At 38.5% G+C, this 22,409-nt stretch overlaps 1 protein-coding gene across 1 annotated transcript; it reads left to right on the top strand.

The window, feature by feature from the left end:
• The first annotated feature begins 200 nt into the window (after window positions 1-200).
• fosl2 (FOS like 2, AP-1 transcription factor subunit) lies at window positions 201-22,287 on the top strand. The gene is made up of 4 exons (XM_088354596.1): window positions 201-722; window positions 3,437-3,691; window positions 5,877-5,984; window positions 17,998-22,287. The coding sequence occupies exons 1-4, from the start codon at window positions 594-596 to the stop codon at window positions 18,556-18,558; spliced, it is 1,053 nt and encodes a 350-aa protein (XP_088210722.1). The 5' UTR covers window positions 201-593; the 3' UTR covers window positions 18,559-22,287.
• Window positions 22,288-22,409: the final 122 nt, after the last annotated feature.

Below are 22,409 nucleotides of genomic sequence, written 5' to 3'. Positions count from 1 at the left end.
GCTGTAATTCTTATGGCAGTGGAGGAAGCTTTCTAACTGCACAGCGTGTTCCGCCACTTTTTTAGAAAAAGAAAAAAAAGCCTCCCCTCCCTTCTCTTTCAGCTCAAATTGCACCGCCCATGCGCGTGACGTAAGTTCTTTCGTCGGTGTTGAAAAGCAGTTGCACTTCTCCATAGTGCCATTGAAGTGAGTCATCTCTAGGAAGTGAGGTTAAAAAAAGAAAGAAAAAAAACAGAAGAGGAGGGAAAAAACTCGCATCGAAGTGTTCCGCGAACGCCGCGTGGAAAAACACTAGGACCGACGCGCAAAAAAAAAAACCCGACCGTTAAGTGAGTGCCACCTTGTAGGGATCTCAACTTTAAGGTTAAGTTTGCGCACCTTGCACCTTCTTGAGTAGCAGACGGACAATCGCCTCCCTTATTTAACGTCACCGCGATGTTGCACCTTTAACCACCTTTTTGCCTGGAAAACTAGCGAGTATTAGCGAGTATTCCAATTGGTGATTTTTTGAACACCGTGTTGGTGCCTTTGGGGATTCGCCGCCCTCAACTCTACGCACAAGTCTCCTTATACCTTTATTTTTTTCCTGGATCATGTACCAGGACTACTCCGGGAATTACGACACCTCGTCCCGCGGCAGCAGCACTTCTCCGGCCCAGCCCGAGTCTTTTACGAGCGGCAGCAGCACGATCGGTAGCCCCATCTCTACCTCCGCCTACCAGGTAAATACTCTTACTTTTTTGTCGACAACCGTCATTTTCCCTCTGTGTAAACGGTTCAAGAACCATATGAAAAGTAAAAAATTGCCCCGCTTGTTTTTGTATATAATCCCATACCCTCAATTTAAGAGTATAAATCAATAAAGTTATTTTATTCACTAAATGAAGCACATTGGGTACATAAACGCAACAGGAGCGTAGTTTTGGCATGGACGTGTCCCTTTCAATATCGAGAAATCCATTTTTGGTCCATATGGGAAGTAAAAAGGCGCCTCTTGTCTCTAATAACACCCTACATTCTCATTTCAAGTGTAGATTCCCAGTTATTCTACAAATTAAATAAAGCACATAAGCGCACCACGTACGCAACAGCGTAGTTTTGGCATTGACTGATGGGACATGTCCCTAACACTGTATCGAGAAATCATTTTTCTGTCCTAATGAGAAGTAAAAATGCACTTCATGTATTTAAATCCAACCGCATTCCTTTAATTTACGTGTATTATTGCGGCCATTTTACACACTAAATAAAACATTGGGTACAAAGTGCAACAAGGGCTCAAGAGCGTGATTTTGGCATTGACGGTGGAGACGTGCCCCCACTAATAATGAAAAATCATCGTTTGGTCATATGATAGGTAAAAAAGTGCACCTCTTATCTTTTTATACAACGCCGTACCCTCAATTTTAGTGTATATTCGCATTTATTTTAAACACTATTTAAACTACTGATGGTACATTGGGTACACGAATGCGCAAGCGCATAGTTTTTGGCATGGACGGAAGGTGTCTCCACCAATCTCGAGAAAATCCCAATATAATGTGATTACTTAAAAATGTGCTATATTCCCCACCAGTATCCAATGATCATTGTTTTGTCCCCGCCAATATTTTGAGATTACTAAAAAAATGCGTTCTGTCCACAACCATTGCAAAACCAAACACCCTTGGATAAATTCGGCGATTAAAAATTGAATTGTGCATACCATGGAAGCTGCATTTGCCGTTTCTGAACACATTTAAATGGACACATGAAGAATATGATCAGATTCTGTCTTGCTTTAAATAAACAAACTAATAACGGTATCGGTGAGCGCATAGCAACAGGCGTAACCGAGTGGTTTCGTCATACACCGAAGAAATCTTTTATTTCTAAGGAAACAGAGAAAAAAATCAGATTAGGATTTTTTTCCAAGTAATTACTGGTGTTGCGTAAATTGCAAATACGAATCTAATCTGTCATCGGCGCATTCGACGTGCGTAAAAATGCTGCGCTGCTTCCCGGTTTACTGGAACTGACCGGGTTTCGCATGCACCCAGCAAATGAGTCACCAGATCAACAAAAAGTTCCACAAGACTGCCGGGATATCCGACGGAAGGTTGGGAATAACTGGAATAGAAGGACGTGCGTAAATAACAGATGGGGGGGGGGGGGGTATGTAGCCTCCCCCTTTTTCATACCTGTCAACCTCAGTCTATTGCTCCCCTTAATTAATTATCGCAATTTCCCTTATTAAGCGATATTAAACTTACAAAGACCATTGGCTCACAGTAAAATATACTATGTAGAATTAAAAACAAAGATAACCTGTGTAAACAAGTTTTATTTTAAGCTACACAAACTATTCTTTCAGAATCTTAGTTCACTTGCAGTACATTTATTATTGTTTTGCTTAATGCTTGTTATACGTACGTAACAGTGCAGGATTTAGCATTGTTCTATTGATGGGCTTACTTTGTAGAAACTGTAACAATTTAGTTATCTTGAAACCAAGATGTCTGAGTATTAGTTCCCATTGTCTTTCTACACACTGTATGTGCAAGGCGTTTTAAAAAATAATATCCTTTGAATATTAAAAAAACTAATTATTATACTGAATACTGGATATATATATATATATATATATATATATATATATGTATGTATGTATGTATGTATGTATGTATGTATGTATGTATGTATGTATTAGCATGTCTTTCTCTTGAGCAGATAAATCATAAAATAAAATACTGTACCCAAAATATACTTCAGCATGTTTGGCAGGATACCGACTTGGTGTGGATATTTGAACAATTGTAAAATCGTTCTCATAATCCACATGCTTTTGAATTTGGAAGAATAAATGTTATGATAGTCAACATTATGCTGTTTAGCAATATCATTTGTCTTAATTGTGTACGTTCTGTGTTATTGACGTCACAGAAGATATTAAATTTTTGAATAACCCCATATTTTCCTCTCATGTCAAAAAACTTTTAGGAAGGCAAAGCAATAAAATGACAAACAAATGATTGAGATTTCTAGTTTTTCGCGAAATATTAGCATCCTACGATGACGTTGTCGTCTGCTACAAGTGGCCAATCCGTATTCGAGCCGAAAAAGGGAAGCCAAGATTGGTCCAACAAAACCCAAGTTTTCTTTTCATACAAAAATTGTTACACAGCGCACACAATCGCAAATGATAAAAAAATGTATAAAATACGGGAATAATGTACAAGTTGACATGTATGCTTTTCCTCTGTCAGCCAACACTTGTTCCTAGCACCTACTTGTTATTATTTAACTCTGAGTTTCTGTGGTGAAGATAACGGGGCACTACGGGATTCCCCGCATGATTCACATATTATGTCACTCTTTCACTGTGGATTGAATCATGATGAGCTAGCTATAAAAATGTGCTAACCACAACCTATTTTGCTTTTCTCCTCCTACACAGAAATATAGGGTTGACATGCCCGGCTCCAACAGTGCTTTCATCCCTACCATTAATGCAATCACGACAAGCCAAGATCTTCAGTGGATGGTGCAGCCAACAGTCATCACGTCCATGTCGAACCCTTATTCGCGCTCGCACCCGTACAGCCATCACCTGAGCAATGGGCAGGGGCTTCTGGGCCACAACCCCCTGGCCCGACCTGGGGTCATCCGCTCGGTTGGGGACGCCAGGGGCAGACGCAAGAGGGAAGAACAGGTGAGGTTTTAAAAGTTAAAAAAAAAAAAATACGATTGAGCTGCTAGTAACTTCCTTTGTGTTGATTTTAACATGGGAAATTGGAATGGAGGGATTTTGAAGTATTACTAATTGGAAGTTTTTAATTTAAAGGAAGAAAATAGATGAAATTCAATGCATACAAAAAAACCCATCCTAAACCGATTGGTTTCTGCGCCTAGATGCAAGGGCATTATTTAATTCTTTAAAGATTATCTAACCACTTAAAGTTCCTGTAAAATTTACCTAAAATCCCAATTCCAACGTACCCAAAGTAAATTGAATGCTGTTTTGAACCATTTGGAGAATATACTGTTTTTTTCTCTCTTTTGAAAGGTAACACTCTGACGTTTTGTCCCAAACTGAAATCATCACTGCCAGTGCTAGTAATATTCAGAAATCCGAGTTAGAACACACAAAAATAGAAGGTTTTTATTCTAGTCTGATTTTTTTTTTTTTTTTAAGAGTGCAGCATGGGTATTTTAGCTGGAAAACAGGTGAGACAATCGCTTTAAGCTTTACCTGGTACCTTGTTAAATTTGGAGACGACCAGTTTACAGCCTAAAATCTTTGCAAACATTTATTTTACTTTGGCAATTTTTTTAGACATTGTGAAAGAGTTATAAATGTTTGAATTCTCTTTCCGGAAGTAAATCTATGATTGTGCACACTTGCGCGTGATAATTGCATGTAAAAATGGATCCCGGGTTGCCTTTACACACTTATATTTTCCGCTCTGATTTCAGGACAGCCTGTAAAATTGAATAAAATTAATTTGGGAATTTCATTGGCTAACCAATGTGTCAATCTACATTTTAATCGGTCACTATGGGCTAAAGTTTTTTTCCAACACAGGCCCTTGGAGGTTGTCACAGGCTAAGGGCCGTGAAAAAAATCTTGCAATTGGCCAAGAGTGGTGTCAATCAAGAGGTTAGAGGCTATCAGCTATGTCAGAAATAATCTGACAAATCTGTTTTTTGAAAAGGGAGTGTTAGAGCGAAACAGTTTACAACAAGGATCAGCAAACGATGCAGGAATGCTTTTAGGTGTAATGACGCTCATCATATTTTGAATCCCAAGAATTTAAGCTTTCCTATTAAATGTGGCATGACCATTGACTGGTGTCATCACAAAGACTTTGTTTATCAACTGTGAGGTGGGCCGTCAGACCCATAAGGAGTTAGTTCTTATTTTATATTTCAACTTAATTAAATTGAATTACGATTGACAGAGAGGTGCTCGTAACATCCTTTTTGGTTTTTTCCTTTTTTCTTTTATTTTCTATTTATTTCTTCTTTCATTATTTATTTTCTTTTCAAAAGTAATAAGCTGCACTGGTAGTCAGTGTTAGGCACCATACTTTAAAAGCGTAATTTTAGTGACTCACTACTAAAAGGTGACTGCGTTAGTAACTGAATTACTCTATAGTAAAAGTGACTAGTGTCTTCCGTTGTGCTTTTAGAACTCGTTTTGGTGGCACAACAATATACGGCGATGTCTAGTGGGCAAAAAATACACACTGTCCCTTTAACTTTCATATTAAGGCACGTTCCTTAAACTATCATCCTAGGGGGCTGCTATTGGCCCCTGGGGCCACAAGTCTAAGGCCCATGCTAAATGTTTAATAGACTATTTAATAAATAAATGAATTAATAAAGGTTTCTATTTCGCGGAACCTTTTTGGAATGCAACCGCCAGTGAAAAGCAAGGGAATTCTTTATTACTTGGCTTTAATTCTGAATGTTTCAAAACCAATTGGATGAAATTGTCTACTTATGAACCAATATAAGATGAAATATAACATGTAAATGTAGATGTCTTCATGCAAATTTCTTCGTAAATACATGCGAGAAAAAATACATACATTATCCTTCTTTCTTATATTTTTCCGAGGTATTGAATTGCGTATTGGCTGATAAGAAAATCCAATCAATCAATAATTCATCAATCAATCATTTTTTTTCCCTCGTAGCCCGGCCCCTTAGCTGATTTTTTTTCTTTTTTAACCCAATAAGGCCCACGACTAAAAAAAAAAAAGGCCACCCCTGCAGAACGGTATTTATCTTGTCTCCATGCAAACACATTTGTCTTTGCATGATGCCTTCAGGCTCGAAATATCGCACAATGCATGCATGTTAACGACACACTGGCACATTTTTTCCCTCAGCTCACCCCAGAAGAAGAAGAGAAGAGGAGGGTGCGGCGCGAGAGGAACAAGTTAGCCGCCGCCAAATGCCGCAACCGCAGACGCGAGTTGACGGAGATGCTGCAAGGGGTGAGTAAGAACGTTTTGGACAATGCTGCATCACAAAAACTGACCATCTGGTCTTTATATTTTTAGCATCCTGTGTAAACACTGCATTATATATAGTGAATATTTATTGTCAAAGACCAACAAAACTTTGTTTGGAGCATCCATTTATCCAATCATTAAAAGAAAATACAAAATCCACAGGGGGGGGGGTATTGGGTGGACATATCTATTCTACACTGCGGTCAACATTACTGGTGGGCTACATTATTGATTATGACAGAGGCCACTCGTCAAGTTTGCACATGCAAACTACTACAGCCCTAAAAAATGTTATGCTGCAATAATAATTTGTGTGTATGTTAATTTAAAATTACAGTAACTTCAATTTAAGTGTACAGTAAATGCTTACGTATCATCAACAGCCTCTCGATCTCATACCAGTCAACATCCGTCAATTACTCCACTGAATAAAAATCCTTTATATTAAGCGAAGATAAACCTTAAAAACACAATGTGGCATTTGTTTTCTCTCAGCAAGACGGACTATGAAGAATAGCACGATAATATTAGCAATCTATGATGATGTTGTCGTATGCTATCATTGACAGAGACTGATTATGGTTGAAATGGGCAGGACAAGATAGGTCCTTTTTAAAAAAAACATTTTTCCCGCATAAAAATTGTTATACGGCGTACACAATGTGAAATGATCAAAAACTGTATGAAATAACAGAAAAATGTATACGTTGACAGGTGTACGATCTCTGTGAATTGAGTTTTGTAGGACAAAATTAAACATAGAACATGTTATAAAATTAAGTAAAGAGTATTCAAATTAGTAAGAAAATGAATAAGTTAATAATGAATGAATAAATTCAGCAAGTAAGTTAGTAATTAAGTAAATTTTCTACACCAGTGGTGAACAATTACCGGGCTGTCGATAGATACCAGGCCCCGCAGAAAGAAAAAGAACACCATTTTTATTAGTGTTAAATAAAATGAAATGATCTGAATTTATATAGCGCTTTACAAGTCAATGAAGACTTCCCAAAGCGCTTTACAATGTGCTTCACATTTACCCATTCACCCACACTCAGACACCAATAGCAGCCGTGCAGCCATGCAAGGCGCCAACCTGCTTTTTGGGGGCATTAGGGGTTCAGTGTCTTACCCAAGGACACTTCGACATGTAACACGGAGGAGCCGGGTTTCGAACTGCGATCTCTTGATCCCAAGGCGAGCGCTCTACCTCCTGAGCTACTGCCGCCCCTGAGTTTACACATTTGGTTGTTTTTTTTTAACCCAAAACAATACTCAAACTTAGGGTGTATGTTAATCTTAGGTTTTACGGTAGTATATCTTTGTATTGAACAAGGATTGATCAGTCCACAAATATCACTGACCTCATTTGCACAGAATTGGATGCAACGGGAATTGAACCCAGATCGGGGGCCACTGGGATTGTAGATGACATAGAAAAATACATCAGATTTGATCTCATCATCACACTAAATTTACTCACAGGGTCATGTTGTACAATTTGGTAATATAGCACTATGAGAAAGAGTTCAGCCAAAGCAACGTTGTACAACGTGGTACTGTGAGTAGAAATAGTGTGGTGAGATAAAATTTAATTCATTTAGTCTCTCATGGTCCAGTGATTACACAATGAATTTGGGATTGTGATTATTATTGTTATTATTATTATTATTACCAATGTGACTATTGGGCTGGACCACAAAAATATAGTTAGACATTAAACAGGTTGCTGAACACCTTTCTACAAGAAATAAGATCTGAAAAATAAAAAATAGGGATCAATATGACAAATGACTAAATAAATCACAAAATGCATGAATAAACTGAGTGAATACAGTACATGACAGAATACATGAACAAGTACACAACCACACGACGAAAACATGACAAATAAATATTATTTACCTGTGCATTTATTTCTTCATATGGCAGGATCGGTCCTGCATAATTGTCGGCTAACACGGGAAAAAAAATATTATTTTGAAAGTGTTTTCATTTATGCCATTGTCAGAGGACACTTTTTGCATCTAGTTTAGGAAAATGTTGATTGTGAAGCTTAAGATGTTTGCAAAGAACTGCTGCAGACAAGACAATGATGCAAGCTGCCCTCAAGCCTGGCAGCCATACAATAGTTTGACGAGTGATTGTACTCCACCCTCAGGTTGCAACCCTGCAATACTGGTTTCAGTTTTTGAGCCCCTTGCTTATAAAAAAAACTGCCAGGAGCACAGTTTTGCAGTCTGAGACAAGGAATGACTCACAAAACGAACCAATTACCTCCATTTTCAATGAGCTTAAGCTTGTCGAGACTTCCAAAACTGCTAGGAATGGAATTCTCCGCCGGCAGAACTCTCAGCAGCAAGTAGTGACATACCTGTCAACTTATACATTTTCCTCGTATTTTATACGTTTTTATTATCCTTTCAAATCGAGTAAGCTGTATACACTTTTAGTATGGGGATTTTTTCCTTTTAAACTCTTATTTTTTGTCAAACCTTTCTCATCTTGTTAGCCACAAGGGTGAATATTTCTATTAATGAATGAATGAAAACTTTATTTCGAACATTAAAATAAAACAGGACCAAAAAAAATGAGTCAACAACAAAATAATGTCACATAACGTGTTCAAAAAGGGGTATATGTATATATATGCTACTGTTGTTAGCGTCTGGCATACCTTCAATGGCCAGAGGGCTCCAACTGGCGTTTTGAATTGGGAAATTATCACACACCTGTGCCCATTCACCCTGAACCCATTAAAATGACAATTTTGTTCAGCAAACTCTGTCGGCTCTTTTTAAGTTCTTCTGTCATCCTTAGTTCCATCTTCACCACCACGCCAGGTTTGTTTGTTTTCTGTTTTTTTGTCACTTTGATCCTTGCATTTTCCATTTCCAATTTTGTTGTTGTTGCTAGTTTGAACTTTGTCAAGTTTGTTTTTTGTTTATATTTTATTTTTTGACATTTTGTCAGTCTTTTAGTTCCCCGTTGTTTGTTTCTTTGGTCTTGATTTTTGTAAATAAATACTGTCCTTTACCAGACCTTTGCCTGCAGTATCTGCCTTCCCCAGATGGGTTCATAATCACTACTACCAAAAAAAATAACAACAAAATAACAAAAATGTCCTTTTAAAGACTTCAGGATGATTGGGCACAGGTTTGTGGTACTTTGACTCACCTGTGCCCAGTTCAAAACGCCAGTTGAAGCCCTCTGGTGGCTGGAGGTATGTCAGACCCTAACAACTCTACAAATATTTCACAACAAATGTTAGCAGTTCAACAATAAAATACTCAACAGAGTGTGTTTTACACTGCAGTGTAAATCTGACTTTTCTGTACTTTTTCCATTATGTATCCAGCCAACCAGACTATCCTGCCCTTTCTCAAACCAGTGATTGGATCTGAGGAGCAGAAGTTTATCAAACCTGGAGTCAGATAGCTTGTTCCTCGACACAAAAGACACTCCAACCGAGGGTTAACGACAAACCAGTTTTTGCGTAGCGCGGCTTAGCTTAGTGGTCAAAAAAACGTTTGCCCTTCCGGGATGAATACATGCCTCACAACAAGCACAAAAACTTCTTTTTAAATGGGTGATTCAAACAGAAAAATTAGTCTTTTTATATTTAATATATTGTTTGAAAAACAAAAAAGAAAATCATCACACACATTATTACATATAAATTTCCCTACCTCATGGTTTTCCACTTACAAACATTTTTGAAAAATCTCTAGGGGGCCACTAGGGCTCGGGTCGACAACGAGCTGGTCCTGAGCTGCATGCGGTTCTTTGGCCTACCTATTGGCTCCTTGGCACCTTTTCCAAAATGTTTGACAATGGCATAAACATTATTATTATTAGGGGCGGCATTAGAGAGCGCTCGATTCCCGGCTCCTCCGTGGTATATGTCGAAGTGTCCTTGGGCAAAACACTGAATCCCTAATGCCCCCAATAAGCAGGTCGGCGCCTTGCATGGCCGTTATTGGTGTGTGACTGTGTGTGTAAATGGGTATGTGTGAAGCACATTGTAAAGCGCTTTGGGCGGTCTTCATTGACTTGAAAAGCGCTATATAAATGCAGACCATTTACCATTTATTAACGTTTTTCAATTAATATAGATATACAGAATACAGTATAATACAGATCGACGGAAATGGGTTTTTCAGGGCCGATACCGATTATTAATATTAGAGGAGGCCCGATCACCGATATCTGCAGCCGATATACATTTGTTGTAAAAGCTTAAAAATTGTCGGAAGACATCTTTAATAATGTAAAAAGAAACATGGAATATTTGTTTTATATTCAAATAAAAGATTAATGGCGCAATAGATTTTTTACAGGTCATAAATTAGAATTTCAAAACAACAAACATGACTACTGTTACACATTCACATGACTATTAAGCGTGTTGGTTTACACAAGGAAATACAATAAAACCAAGGTCTCAATCGCCATTGTACCCTGGTCACAGCTATCACTGAACAACTAAAAACAATAAACATGCATTGCAATAAGGCTATCATAGCACATGGCTAATATAGTACTCTATATAAAGCCTACTTGTGTACTAATAGTCGTGGTTGTGAACATTGGTGTAACCAAACCGTTTTTGGGGGGGCTCAAGCACCCCCTAAAAATTGTAGCATTTTTAAAACACTCTTTCCCCCAATATAGGACAGGATAAGCTTAAATATGATGAAAACGCTAAATATTTTTTTTTCTAAAAAGGTAACAAAACACAAATGTGAACAATGCAGCGTTGGAAATACTCCCCTGCTTTGAAATGGTTCAGTCCATTTGATTTGTTGCATGGCATTAAGATGCATTCTGATAATTATGTATTTTCTCCTCATCAGTTAACCAAATTATCATCACATTTTGATGGATTACCCATAAACCATTCACTATAAAAGAATATTATTTGATACTGATTTTTATGACAGTTCTGAGGTTATGAGATCAAACCTTCCTGTGTGGAGTCTGCATGTTCTCCCTGTGCATGTGTAGGTTTCCTCCCAAATTCCAAAAAACATGCATGTCAGGTTCATAGGCCGGTCTAAATTGTCCCGAGTGTGAATGAGTGAGTGAGTTGTCTGTCTCTGTGTGCCCTGCGACTGGCTGGCAACCAGTTCAGGGTGTCCCCTGCCCACTGGCCAAAGATAGCTCGGATGGGGTTTAGCACCCTGCGACCTTGAGGATAAGTGGTGCAGATAATGGATGGATGGATTTTTATGATTCTGAATTCTTATCTTCTTGGTAATAAAACAGCTTGTGTTTGAGAACATGTAGGTTGATTATTTATTCATCTAATATGTATTCGTTATTATATGACTGAATTAACATGTTTAATGACTGAAAAATGTTGTATCTGGATGTTGGTGTAAAGGTAAAGTGAAATGACACTCTGGGTGCTTAGCACACCCAATGCTCTGAACCTAAAATTGCCCATGGTCGTGAATATTAAAGTGTTAAGCTACATTGGGTCGCCTCCAGTGTGAGTGACGTTCGCACGAATGTCTTAATAAACTCATTATACACACAATTATCGTTTTTTTTTTTTTAAATCATACCAATCAATATTTCTTAATAAACACATTATAAAGACTACGCGTGTGAAACTCGTACTATCGGAAACGCAGCACTGAGAAGCAAAAGAAAATCTCGAGTTTGCATTCACTTAAAGGGGAGTCAGATTCTGCAAGGGAGTCGGCATTAGGCACAACACCTTTGTTTCCTGCTTCCGTGTGTGCGTTGCTGCACGTTGACGACATTTACTCAGCATATCAGTCAAAAAGGGGGCAGAGAGAAGAAAGACACTAATTGCAAATGTGAAAGGTATTCACAAATATGAAAAATATTTGCGAGAGCCTTAACTTTGTCTTCAGTCTTGTGTCTGCAGACAGTGCAAAGTGGGGACTTCTAGATTCAGAGGTTATTCCCGTTTTTTAATGCAATCAGAAGGCGCGGAGTGGGTGGTGTCAGAAACAGAAGGCAGGAGAGAAAAAAATGGCTCGGGCCTGCTGTTGCTCCGTGTTGAGCTTAAATATCATAACATCGCGATACCGATATCTGTCAAATTCCCAAACATCGGTGTCGACAATCGGCCTGCCTGATAATCTGCCGACCTCTACAGTATATGTTTATATACACTATGTGATGCCTTCTTTATAAGGCTTGTATACACCTTTATATTTGTGTGGCTTCAAACATATTTTTGTGGGTGTGGTTTTTTTTTTTGGTCCAATATGGCTGTTTCAACATTTCGGGTCGCCAACCTCTAGGTTGGTGAAAATGCACAAATGTTGGATAAAAAGCATTGACTAATTTCATTGACATGTTCACTAACAAGCCAATATGTTACATTTGTCTGCAAGGTTTAAAAGCTATATATCAGGGATATAATTTCAGCACAAGCACAGCAACAACGCTCAAAACGACCTGAATTGCAAACCTTTCTTTTAACCCTCTACAACCCTTGTTTAAGGGACACTGGGTAAAATTTGACCACTAGACAGGGATCAGAATTTTCCGCGGATCCGCGGATTTCCGCTTTTTTTGAACCCCAAAGGCATTCCGACTTTTTCTCTTGCGTAGCAAACAAATTCAAAATCCGACTGTCTCACTCTTTCCTTTATTGCTCTGGCGCACCCTGGCGGCCGTTAGAAAAATTGGCCGCTCTCCGCCCTGCTATATTCCTGGACCCTGGCTATTTCAGCTGAAAATGAAAATCTCCATTCTGATCCCTGACTAGACCAGATGTAGCCTTATTTTGTGTTGCAACAGAAAAATAGGTCCTATGAGCAGGGTTGAGTAGGGTTACTTTAACTTGATTACCTTCAATTAATTTTGGATTACTCCAATACCAAATATGCTAATAAAAGACAAAATAAACTAAATATGAATAAAATTATGACTCACAACAAGTGGTAAGCTTTCTCTCCTGGCTTTGATCTCTTTGATCTCCGGCAAAACTAACATAAAATGCGACAGAAACCAAATGAAAGTAAATCCAAACAGCTTGCCAACATCATTTTTGCCATTCCATGTATTCCGTTACTCCCCAAGCCTGCACAAAATTTTGTTATTTTATTCATATTTAGTTTCTTTTGTCTTTTATTGGCATATTTGGTATTGGAGTAATCCAAAAGTAATTGAAAGTAATCAAGTTAAAGTAACCCTACCCAACCCTGGCTACGAGTATGTTTTGTTTTTTCTTTTTCGGTTCAATACGTCTCTTTTAACATTTTTGGTTGCCAACCCCTGCACAAGGGCAAATAGCCACATGAGGCTCTATAGCTGCAAGTTTCTGACCCCTGTCCTGGATCAAATATTTAGATTAACAATGTGTTGCTCTGCTTTTCATATCACCAACCGTGAGAGAGTTTTCAGGAATATCAGGAAAGTATATGCAGAGTACAGGAATGCAATGGTCACTGATACTCTGACAGGTTTGGCTCAAATTAGACTAAATTGAGACAGTTTCTGTTACAGAATAAAGCCATCTGTAGAACAGATGGAGTCTGCAACACCAAATTTACTGTAAGTGGGAGAAGAAAGTGCTGAAAGAATTGTGTGTGTTGTTTATTTGGTAAATAAGATAAATTTGTTTACACAAATTGTTTTTGTTCAACACAGTCTCTTGCTGTGAGTACACGGATGCTGTGTTGTGTTTGTTAGGTTTAAGGAAAATTATTTTATTCAATTATTAAAAGTGGGGTGCTTAGTTTGAGGTGTCCTTAAAAAGTTTAAAGTTACATATTTTCTCTTTTAAAGATGGGGTGCCCGATTTGAAAATGAAAGACTAAAATCATGACTTTTGGCCGCAGAGTAACACATGATTTCCGTGCAAGTACGTTTCATTTTTTTGATTCCCTTAAATATACTCTTCTTTTTTCATTTCATTTAAGGGTTTTGATCCGCCCTGAACATGTCTGATAAAAGTCAGAAAAAAGAAGATAGGAGTAATGGAAAATAAAGCACAAGGGCTCTTTGAACTCAGGAGGTCATTGTTAACACATACTTAATAGAGAAAATATCAAAGTTTTAACTTTTTAATGACTGTTCAAACTACACATCCCACCATTAGGAATAACATACTTAATACATGCTTAATAGATAAAGTAGGAACATTTCAACTTTTTAAGGACAACTAAAACTACGCACCCCAATTTTAAGATGAAAAAAGAACAGCCTATTCGAGCGCCATGTACTTGCACGCAAATCATGCGTTACTCTGCCACCATCCCATGGCTTCAGGTCATGATCGCAGCATTAAGTTTTCAAATCGCACAACTCACTTTTAATAATGGGAGCCATTGCTTGAGCACGGTTCTTGCTTGAAAAGTCTTAAAAGGCATTGAATTCATTATTCTGATCGCCTTGATCGCCATTAAAATGTCTATAATCCAATTTTCAGAAGTCTTAAAAATTATACACAAAATAAGATTTATATGTGTTTGAACTAAAAAGATACAGTAAGTTTTATCAAATGTATTCTTATTAATAATTTACAGATTTACATTTGTGGCAACAGTGTGTGACCACAATAACGGAACTATCAAAACGGTGATGTGGTTTAAGTCATCCATTTAAAAGCAGGCGCGTGTCTCACATAGCAACTTCGGAGCATGGCAGCGCAAGTGTAAATTTAACGATAAGTAGCTGTTTGAGGAACGTTTTCCGCCACGGCGGTCAAGTGTCCAAGGCGTGATGTATTGTGTGTGTTATTTTGTTTTGTTTGTTTCAACTGTGTTTTATCGACTTGGTTTTAAAAAAAAAAAAAGCAAAATGTATCAAAAAAACATTGAATTTAACTTAAGCTGTCGAAGTTGACGTAAGATCTTTTCGCCAACCTGAAATGTTGATACTTTCTCAGGAATGTTGAACTTTTCCATACCTGTCAACCCGTACGTTTTTGCCGTACAAAGTACGTTTATTATTTATTTTAAGATGTGTACGACGTACAAGAAAATCTGTACGGAAAAACGCAAATTTGTCAATTATGGGTACCATCCAGTATACACCGACTATCATGAAACGGCAAATCAATCAAGTCAAACGAGTTCGCTGCGGTAGCCTATAGCTCGGTATCCTTTTTTTTTTCGTTGCAAACAAAGCGAGCGGTTTGATGCTACTGTGCGCATGCGTCTGCCGCCTCGGATTTCACGTGGTAGTTGTGTGGTGGGAGTGAAGTCCGTCTCTTTTTAGAGAACCGGCTTTATCGGCTCAACTCATTAAAGAGAGACGGCTCTCAAACGGCTCACTTGCTTTGACGCATTATATTACGAATTATTATGTTGTATAAAGAAGTTAAGAAAAAAAGGAAATATAAAAAGACAAAATGAAAAAAAGACAGGTTTGTGGTTATCCCTTTAATCAGTATATTACCAACAATATTTTCATCCAGAAAATGAATTAATTTGAATAAGAAAATGTATTATTCTACTTAATTATATTTGCATGTATTTTTTCCTTCTACAGTGAACGTCCAAGCTACTTAATTTTTGAACTTTTTTATAATAAACTTCATTCATGTCGAGAAACTCAGTATGTCACAACAAAATGTCAATTAACAATATATATGATAGAACAAAACACATGTACAATATAGCATGTTAAACTACATAAGTAAACACGTTTGGAAAAAAAATATGGTGTAAGATTATTTTGTAAGGGAAAATACAACCGTTTGTAAGGGCATGGAGGCGTGAAGGTTGACGGGTATGACCTTTCTCACACAAAAACAAAACTCATAGTCGCCTCCACTATGAAAATCGATGTCCAAATATGGTCATGTCAGTTCCGAGTCGCGCACCTTGTCTTTTGCGAGCACTTCCTTGGAAAACGACTTCCTCATACCTTTGCACATGAGTCAAAGTTCTCAGACAGCTCAGTCATCTTATTTTCTTTGTTTCGTATTACTGGTGAATTGGATGCTATGGTAACTGTCTCCCCCACACACAAAAAAATCGAGTTAATTAAAAAAGAAGTTGGAGGAACCAAACATAAAGCCAAACGTCGGGGCAATACTGCCCTCGTTTGGCAGACTTGCATAAATCCATTTCACATTAACTGGTAGCTACAGAGACAGTACGAAGAAAAAAATATTAGGATAGAAATTGCCTCTATAAATCGTCATGAAATTCTAGTGTATTTCCTATAAAGACTAGAGAACAAATTTTTAGGTAGCTATTGCTATCATTTGGAGCATACTGCATGAACCTTTTGCACAAATTCCAGCTACTACTTATGTTTATTGTTGACTATGTTTTATCTATTGGTACTCATGCAACATCCAATGCAGCCTGGTAAATCTACAAGGGGGTTTACCTCATGTGCAGCCCCTTCTCAAGATTTCTGTGTTATGTTTGACCACTAGGTGTGGCTCTATTGTTTTATTTATTGCACCCAAAACGAGTACAATTTCCACAAGTGTTGTGATTTTGATTCAGGCTGAAAGGATTTATTTCTAAGCCCAGAGTGTAATTTAAGTTTTCCATGAATATCACAACCGTTTGATCAAGCTTCATTAGGCCATCACTGTGAGCTCCATAAATATCTAGAGCTGGCTTGTAGACCTGAGTTTGGCTCATGGGGCGGAGCCAGAATTATTGTTCTCAGGTTCGCCGGATCAATAAATAAATGTCAACGCCAAATATTTACATTTGTTTTTCAATAGTATGCCTTATTATTCAGCCTATATTGGTTGCCTACCCTATATATTATAATCGCGGATTAAAAGATCTTCTCTAAGCACAACACATTTATTCACAAACAATGTAAAAACCACTAAGTTTCATGTTTGGTATTGAATGTGTTAACAAATAGTTTATCTTAACAGTTGAATAAATACAGCTTTACATCTTGAAAAACTCACCATACTAAACAAACTCAAGTGGGATCTTTGAATTAAAGTGGTATACTGCTTGGAATTAAATGAAAAAGAAATAAAAACTTAGAGTTTTAGCAATGAACGGGCAGTAATATTAGATACAAATACCAGACTGGGCCTAACAAACTTGCGAAAATACTGCCCTCAATATGAAACCAGACAAATCTTATTTTTAATGATTGCGCAAAATAATGCCCATTTTTCCATAGATTTTCATGTCATTGCACTTTATAGCAGAGGTGATCCTGATTGAAAGAGGTTTATATAGGAAACAATTTTGACTACAATTTAGAGTCAAGGTGTCACATCAGCAAACCCCGTTGTGGCTGAAAAACGCTAAATAATCCTTTATATGGAAGCTCATTGCGCAATTTATGTTAATTGTTTCGATACTTTATAATGAAAAGCCACAGAACGTGCTTAAACCCAAAACAAAAGTTTTACCCAGAAGCTCCAAAAAATAATTAAGAGCAATATGATTGTGTTAGGGGTACTATTGGGCGGAGCTATAACATCCTTTGCTCAGCGCCGTCTTTAGTGAAGGTAAAAACGTTGGTATCCTCGAATGCAGTATTTTGTGACATTTTTAAACAAAGAACTTTCCTTGCACCTTGTTTTGAAACCCTTATCGGGGGCAGAAATGATAGACATAACGAAACTAAGACCTCTAAAATAACTGCAAGAGGGAGACTAATTTTAAGTGGTATATTTATGTTGATATTGGACATAGGCTCTAAAATAATTATAATTTCATAGATTTTATCACATAATTTGACGTCACACAGTAAAATAAATGCGCTAAAGAATTACCTTCTGTTTGGAAAGGGTTTGGCGGTTTTGTTGAATTTTGTCTTCAAATATGTGGTCTTTGCTCTTATGGCTCTTTAGGTCAAAAAAATGGTTTCCGACACCTGCTAGAGACTTCCATCTATTTTTGACATCCTCCAAAATTTACGGCGGGCCAGATAAATCCATTTACTGAGCCAGGAATTGACCACAAGCCATATGTTTGACATGGCTTATCTTGATTGATTGATAATTTTTAAAGTTGCATTATCATTGATATTCAATGATTTAATTATTCACTCCTTATTTTCCCATCAGGAGACCGAAAAGCTGGAAGAGGAAAAAGCAGACCTTCAGAAAGAGATTGAAACCCTCCAGAAGGAGAAAGACAAACTGGAGTTCATGCTGGTGGCCCACAATCCGGTGTGCAAGCTGCCTACCGACGATCGCCACCCGCCTTTGGCGCACCACCAGAACCAGCACCACCACCAGCAGCACCAGCAATGCGCCCCCCTGCCCTTGACCATGCGCCACTGCGTGCCGGCCCGGGCACACGTCAACCACGTGGTGGTGAAGCAAGAACCCGACGACGCGGCAGACCCAGCGGCCGGCAAACCTCAGCATTCAGTCATCAAGCCCATTTGCTTGGGAGGGATGTACTGCACAGACGGCGACAGCCTCAACACGCCGGTAGTGGCGGCATCCACCCCGGCCGCCACGCCAAGCGCCCCCAACCTTATCTTTACCTACCCCAGCATGCTAGAGGCCGACAGCCCCTCGCCCTCGCCCGAGTCCTGCTCCAAGGCCCATCGCCGGAGCAGCAGCAGCGGTGACCAGTCCTCTGACTCCCTTAACTCGCCTACACTGCTGGCTCTGTGAGCCCACGAAAACCTTGGGACTGAGCCCAACCCGTGAGACGTGAACCCTCCCCTTTAAATCTGGGCAGGGAGATGCTACAAGGGCTATGCTTGCGTCTCTCTTCCCAACTTGTTTGTTTGCAATTGTTTTGCCAATTCTGGTGTCGACTTGTTTACTTGCAGTAACTCCCTTCAAATCTGTCCTTGAGGAGTTTGGATCAGTTCCGAACCAGAGGTAAGATCGAGCCTAAAAAGTTCCTCCCTGGCCCACGGGTATTCAAGCCAAACCCAGCTCAAGCTCGATCAATTATGGAATTTTCTGCACATGAAGGTGCGCGGGATTTATGAGGCGCACCCTAAAAAATAGTATTTTGTGACATTTTTCATATATAAGGTGCACCACACTTTAGGATCGCAGGGGAAGTAATTCGGTTGTTCTGAACTAAATAAAGAGAAGGCATTGTGGGAAGTAATTCAGTCAGTTTGGTAAATATAAATGGTCGTATGGCTGCACGCAAGTCATGTCTGTCACTTACATTGCTTAGTTTAAGCTGAGAAAAAGTGAAACATCATTCTCTCTACTCTAACATATCTGAGACAGTGACTAAAAATAGTGTGATAATGAGATAAGACATAATGCCATTTCATGTGCCTTCTGTATCCCTAGGTAAACTGTTGCACACCACGCCGCGATCTGAGTTACATTCCTGTTGCATTTAAAGTTTTGCAATGGTGAACGACCATCCATGTTACTGGCGGCTTGGTGGTTAACAATCGGTGACGACACAATTGCTATCCAATTCGATCCTCGCGACAAAATGCATTTCCAATTTTTTCCGCATATAAAGTGTACAGGTTTATTAGGTACACATTCAATTCTTGGTCGATTTAGGGGTTTTTTGGTGCGCCTTATAGGACCGAGGCCGGAGCAAACCCGACATTTCATGTTTTGTTTCTGAGGACTCAAAGAAGAGGTGATTTGTGATAACACATTTAAGGCGGTCTTTTTGTTGTCTGCATTAAATTAACAAAACATTTTCCGTCATTGATGAAATGAAATGATTTGCATTTATATAGCACTTTTCAAGTCAAGACTTGCCAAAGCGCTTTACAGTGTGCTTCACATTTCCCAATAGCGGCCGTGCAGCCATGTAAGGCGCTAACCTGCTTATTGGGGGCATTAGGGGTTCAGTGTCTTACCCAAGGACACTTCGACATATAACACGGAGGAGCCGGGTTTGAACTGCGATCTCTTGATCCCAAGACGAGCGCTCTACCTCCTGAGCCACTGCCACCCCAATTTCTGAAGAGATGACGGGAAATGTTTATGGTCGTTAAAACTTGAGACATAAACCACTGCAGCAGTACATCCTTAAGAATCTAACACAGCACTTTAAGAGAGAGAGGCAGGGCCAAAGAAGAGCAATGACCAGTGGATAAATAAAAATGTGTTTAAAATCATTGAGAGAAAAACTCGACTTGAACGTAATGATTGATATTTCAGACCTGGCCCGAATTTCAGGTTGCGTCGGACTCGGGCTTGGGCTTTAAGATCTTGCCTCTGCTTCAAATCTATCCTATGGGGGAGTTCAGATCTGTTCCTAATGTATATCTATATAAATCTATTTTTGAAAAGATTTAAAAGCCATGACTGCTTGCACTCTGCCGAGACAAATCCACAGATCACAAAGAAAGAGTTCAAAGATGCTTGCTCATCTTTATTTGTGTCCTGTTCAACGATCTCAAACCGTGATTCATTCCCGACTGTATTTATGCGCTTCAAAAATATGATATGTGTTTTAGAGACATTCTCTTCTCCCTGGTCTGCCTGTATAGAAGCATTTTGGTATTTGGTGTTACAAGAGGATGCTTGTTGAGGAATCTTTTTTACATTGAAAATATTGCATTATCCTGCAACGCAGTGTGATCATCTCGCCACAGAGATCACATCAACGACCGAGGCTGTTGCGCAACATCAGGAATTTTCAAACATTTGAAAGACGACGTCAAAGTTCTTTCTTATCCTTGTCAACACTGCCACTCGGGCAGGTCAGGTTCAACAAAACCAAAAAAAGTGTTGCTTGACACTTGTAATCCTTTTATTTGTTCATCTTTGTTTGGAAAAAATAGGAGGGATTTTTGCTTTGATATGGAGGAAAAAAGCCACTGCGGCCGAACAGGACTGTCACCAGCTGCCAATGATGTCAACCCTTGTTTAAACTGTGTTTGGAAAGCAATCTCTTTTTTAGTAAAACAAAATGAGAAAGAAAAAAATCAACATCAAGGAAGACTGAATGGCTGACAACAAACAAAACAAAAAGAAAAGTTATCATTTATCTGGCCTGGGGTGATACGCAAGCACCGTGTGCGGATTATTTCCGTTTTAAACATGTCTTACTTAAAGAGACACTGTGTAATATTTTTACCACTAAATGTTGCTGTATCGTGTACTGCAGGGATGTCAAATATCCAGCCTGCGGGCTGGATCAAGCCCGCCGAGGGATCAAATCCGGCCCACGTGACAACACAGAGAGATGTGCGAGAAAAAAATGAGCTGCAGTTTTAAACATGTCCACTGGATGTCGCCACCCACACAGACACTGGAGCTGTTTATCTTTTGCTCTCTTTTCTCACATTCTCTCTCACTTTTTTATTTTCTCTTTCCTCTTTCATATTCGGTGTCTTTCTCTGTTTATCTCTCTCTCTTTTTCTTTTCTCTTTCTCTCCCTCTATCTATTTTCTCTCTCTCCTTTTCTATCTATCATTTTCTTTCTCTCGTTCATTCTGCCTCTCCTCTCTCTCATCAACAATTCCAGCCTGCGTGAGAGTTTTTTTTACCATGTGGCCCCAAACGCAAATGAGTAAGACACCCCTGGTGTAGTGAATCCAAAATCTTGATAAAAAAAACAAGGACACATATTACCACGGAGAATAAGACCAAAACGCACCATTTTTCTCTTTTTTGTTTTTGTTATTGTTTTTTTACCCTAAGCAACAAGATGACGGACAATCATATTAGCTCCCGCTGTGATCCTTAGCTTTTGTACAATAAATAGAAATTTCCCGACCGGCGAGTATTTAAAAAAAGCATGTTTGGATGATTGTTTATGTACTTTTTGTTATGTTTAAATTGCAGCATTTTTTTTACCTACAGGAGGCGCTAAATAATACACAATGTCCTTTCATAAGATTATTATGGTGATTGCACTGAGAAGCACAAGTCGGCAAGAGTCGGCATTATAAATCTATGCTTCAAAAATTCCTCAAAAATGTCGAGTTGAAAGTCAAGTGATCATGCGCTGGATGCAGAAAAATTAAATTAGAAAATACATATATACATACCGGTGTATGTAAAGTGTGTGTGCATTTTCTATGTGTTTGTGTGTGTGTGTGTGTAGTATGCTGCTACAAATGCGGAATTGTTGTTTTTGGCAATACGTTTCACACAGATGCAAGAATTAATCTACACCTGTGTGACGAGTAAAAAAAAAAAAGAAGAAAAAAAAACCTCATTGCCAAAAAGAGTCTGTTTGTATGTTGGCATTGTCTGCAGCTCCTCAACACATAAAAAAAGCCATTGACGCAAATATTCTACTGTACATGTCATCTACTGTCTATTGCCCGTTTTCAACAACTATTGCATATTTTTCATATGCTTTAACAAAATATTCAAAATAAGAAAAAAACAGCAATATGTAAATAGCAGTGTTTGTTAATTTAAATAAAAAATAAAAATAATTCTTAAGTTGGATGTTGTTTGTTGTTTCATTCATTTGTTTTGCTTTGTTGAACACAAAAGAAAAGAAAATCGTCAGCTTCGGGATAAACATTGGCATTTCAGCAGGTGTCTCTCAAACTTGCAGCCAGAGGACC

This window comes from Urocampus carinirostris, chromosome 15 (assembly GCF_059441175.1).
Source record: "Urocampus carinirostris isolate Australia breed hairy pipefish chromosome 15, RoL_Ucar_1.0, whole genome shotgun sequence".
Lineage (NCBI taxonomy): Eukaryota > Metazoa > Chordata > Actinopteri > Syngnathiformes > Syngnathidae > Urocampus > Urocampus carinirostris.
The sequence above is the reverse complement of the archived record's forward strand: the minus strand, read 5'-3'. Positions and strand labels throughout refer to the sequence as shown.

What these genes read in the sequence shown, in the direction of transcription:
- fosl2 (XM_088354596.1), top strand. Translation starts at nt 594, where the DNA reads ATGTACCAGGACTACTCCGGGAATTACGACACCTCGTCCCGCGGCAGC. An exon ending in TCTCTACCTCCGCCTACCAG is followed by an intron (nt 723 to 3,436) that starts GTAAATACTCTT and finishes CCTCCTACACAG; the next exon opens with AAATATAGGGTTGACATGCC. An exon ending in TGACGGAGATGCTGCAAGGG is followed by an intron (nt 5,985 to 17,997) that starts GTGAGTAAGAAC and finishes TTTTCCCATCAG; the next exon opens with GAGACCGAAAAGCTGGAAGA.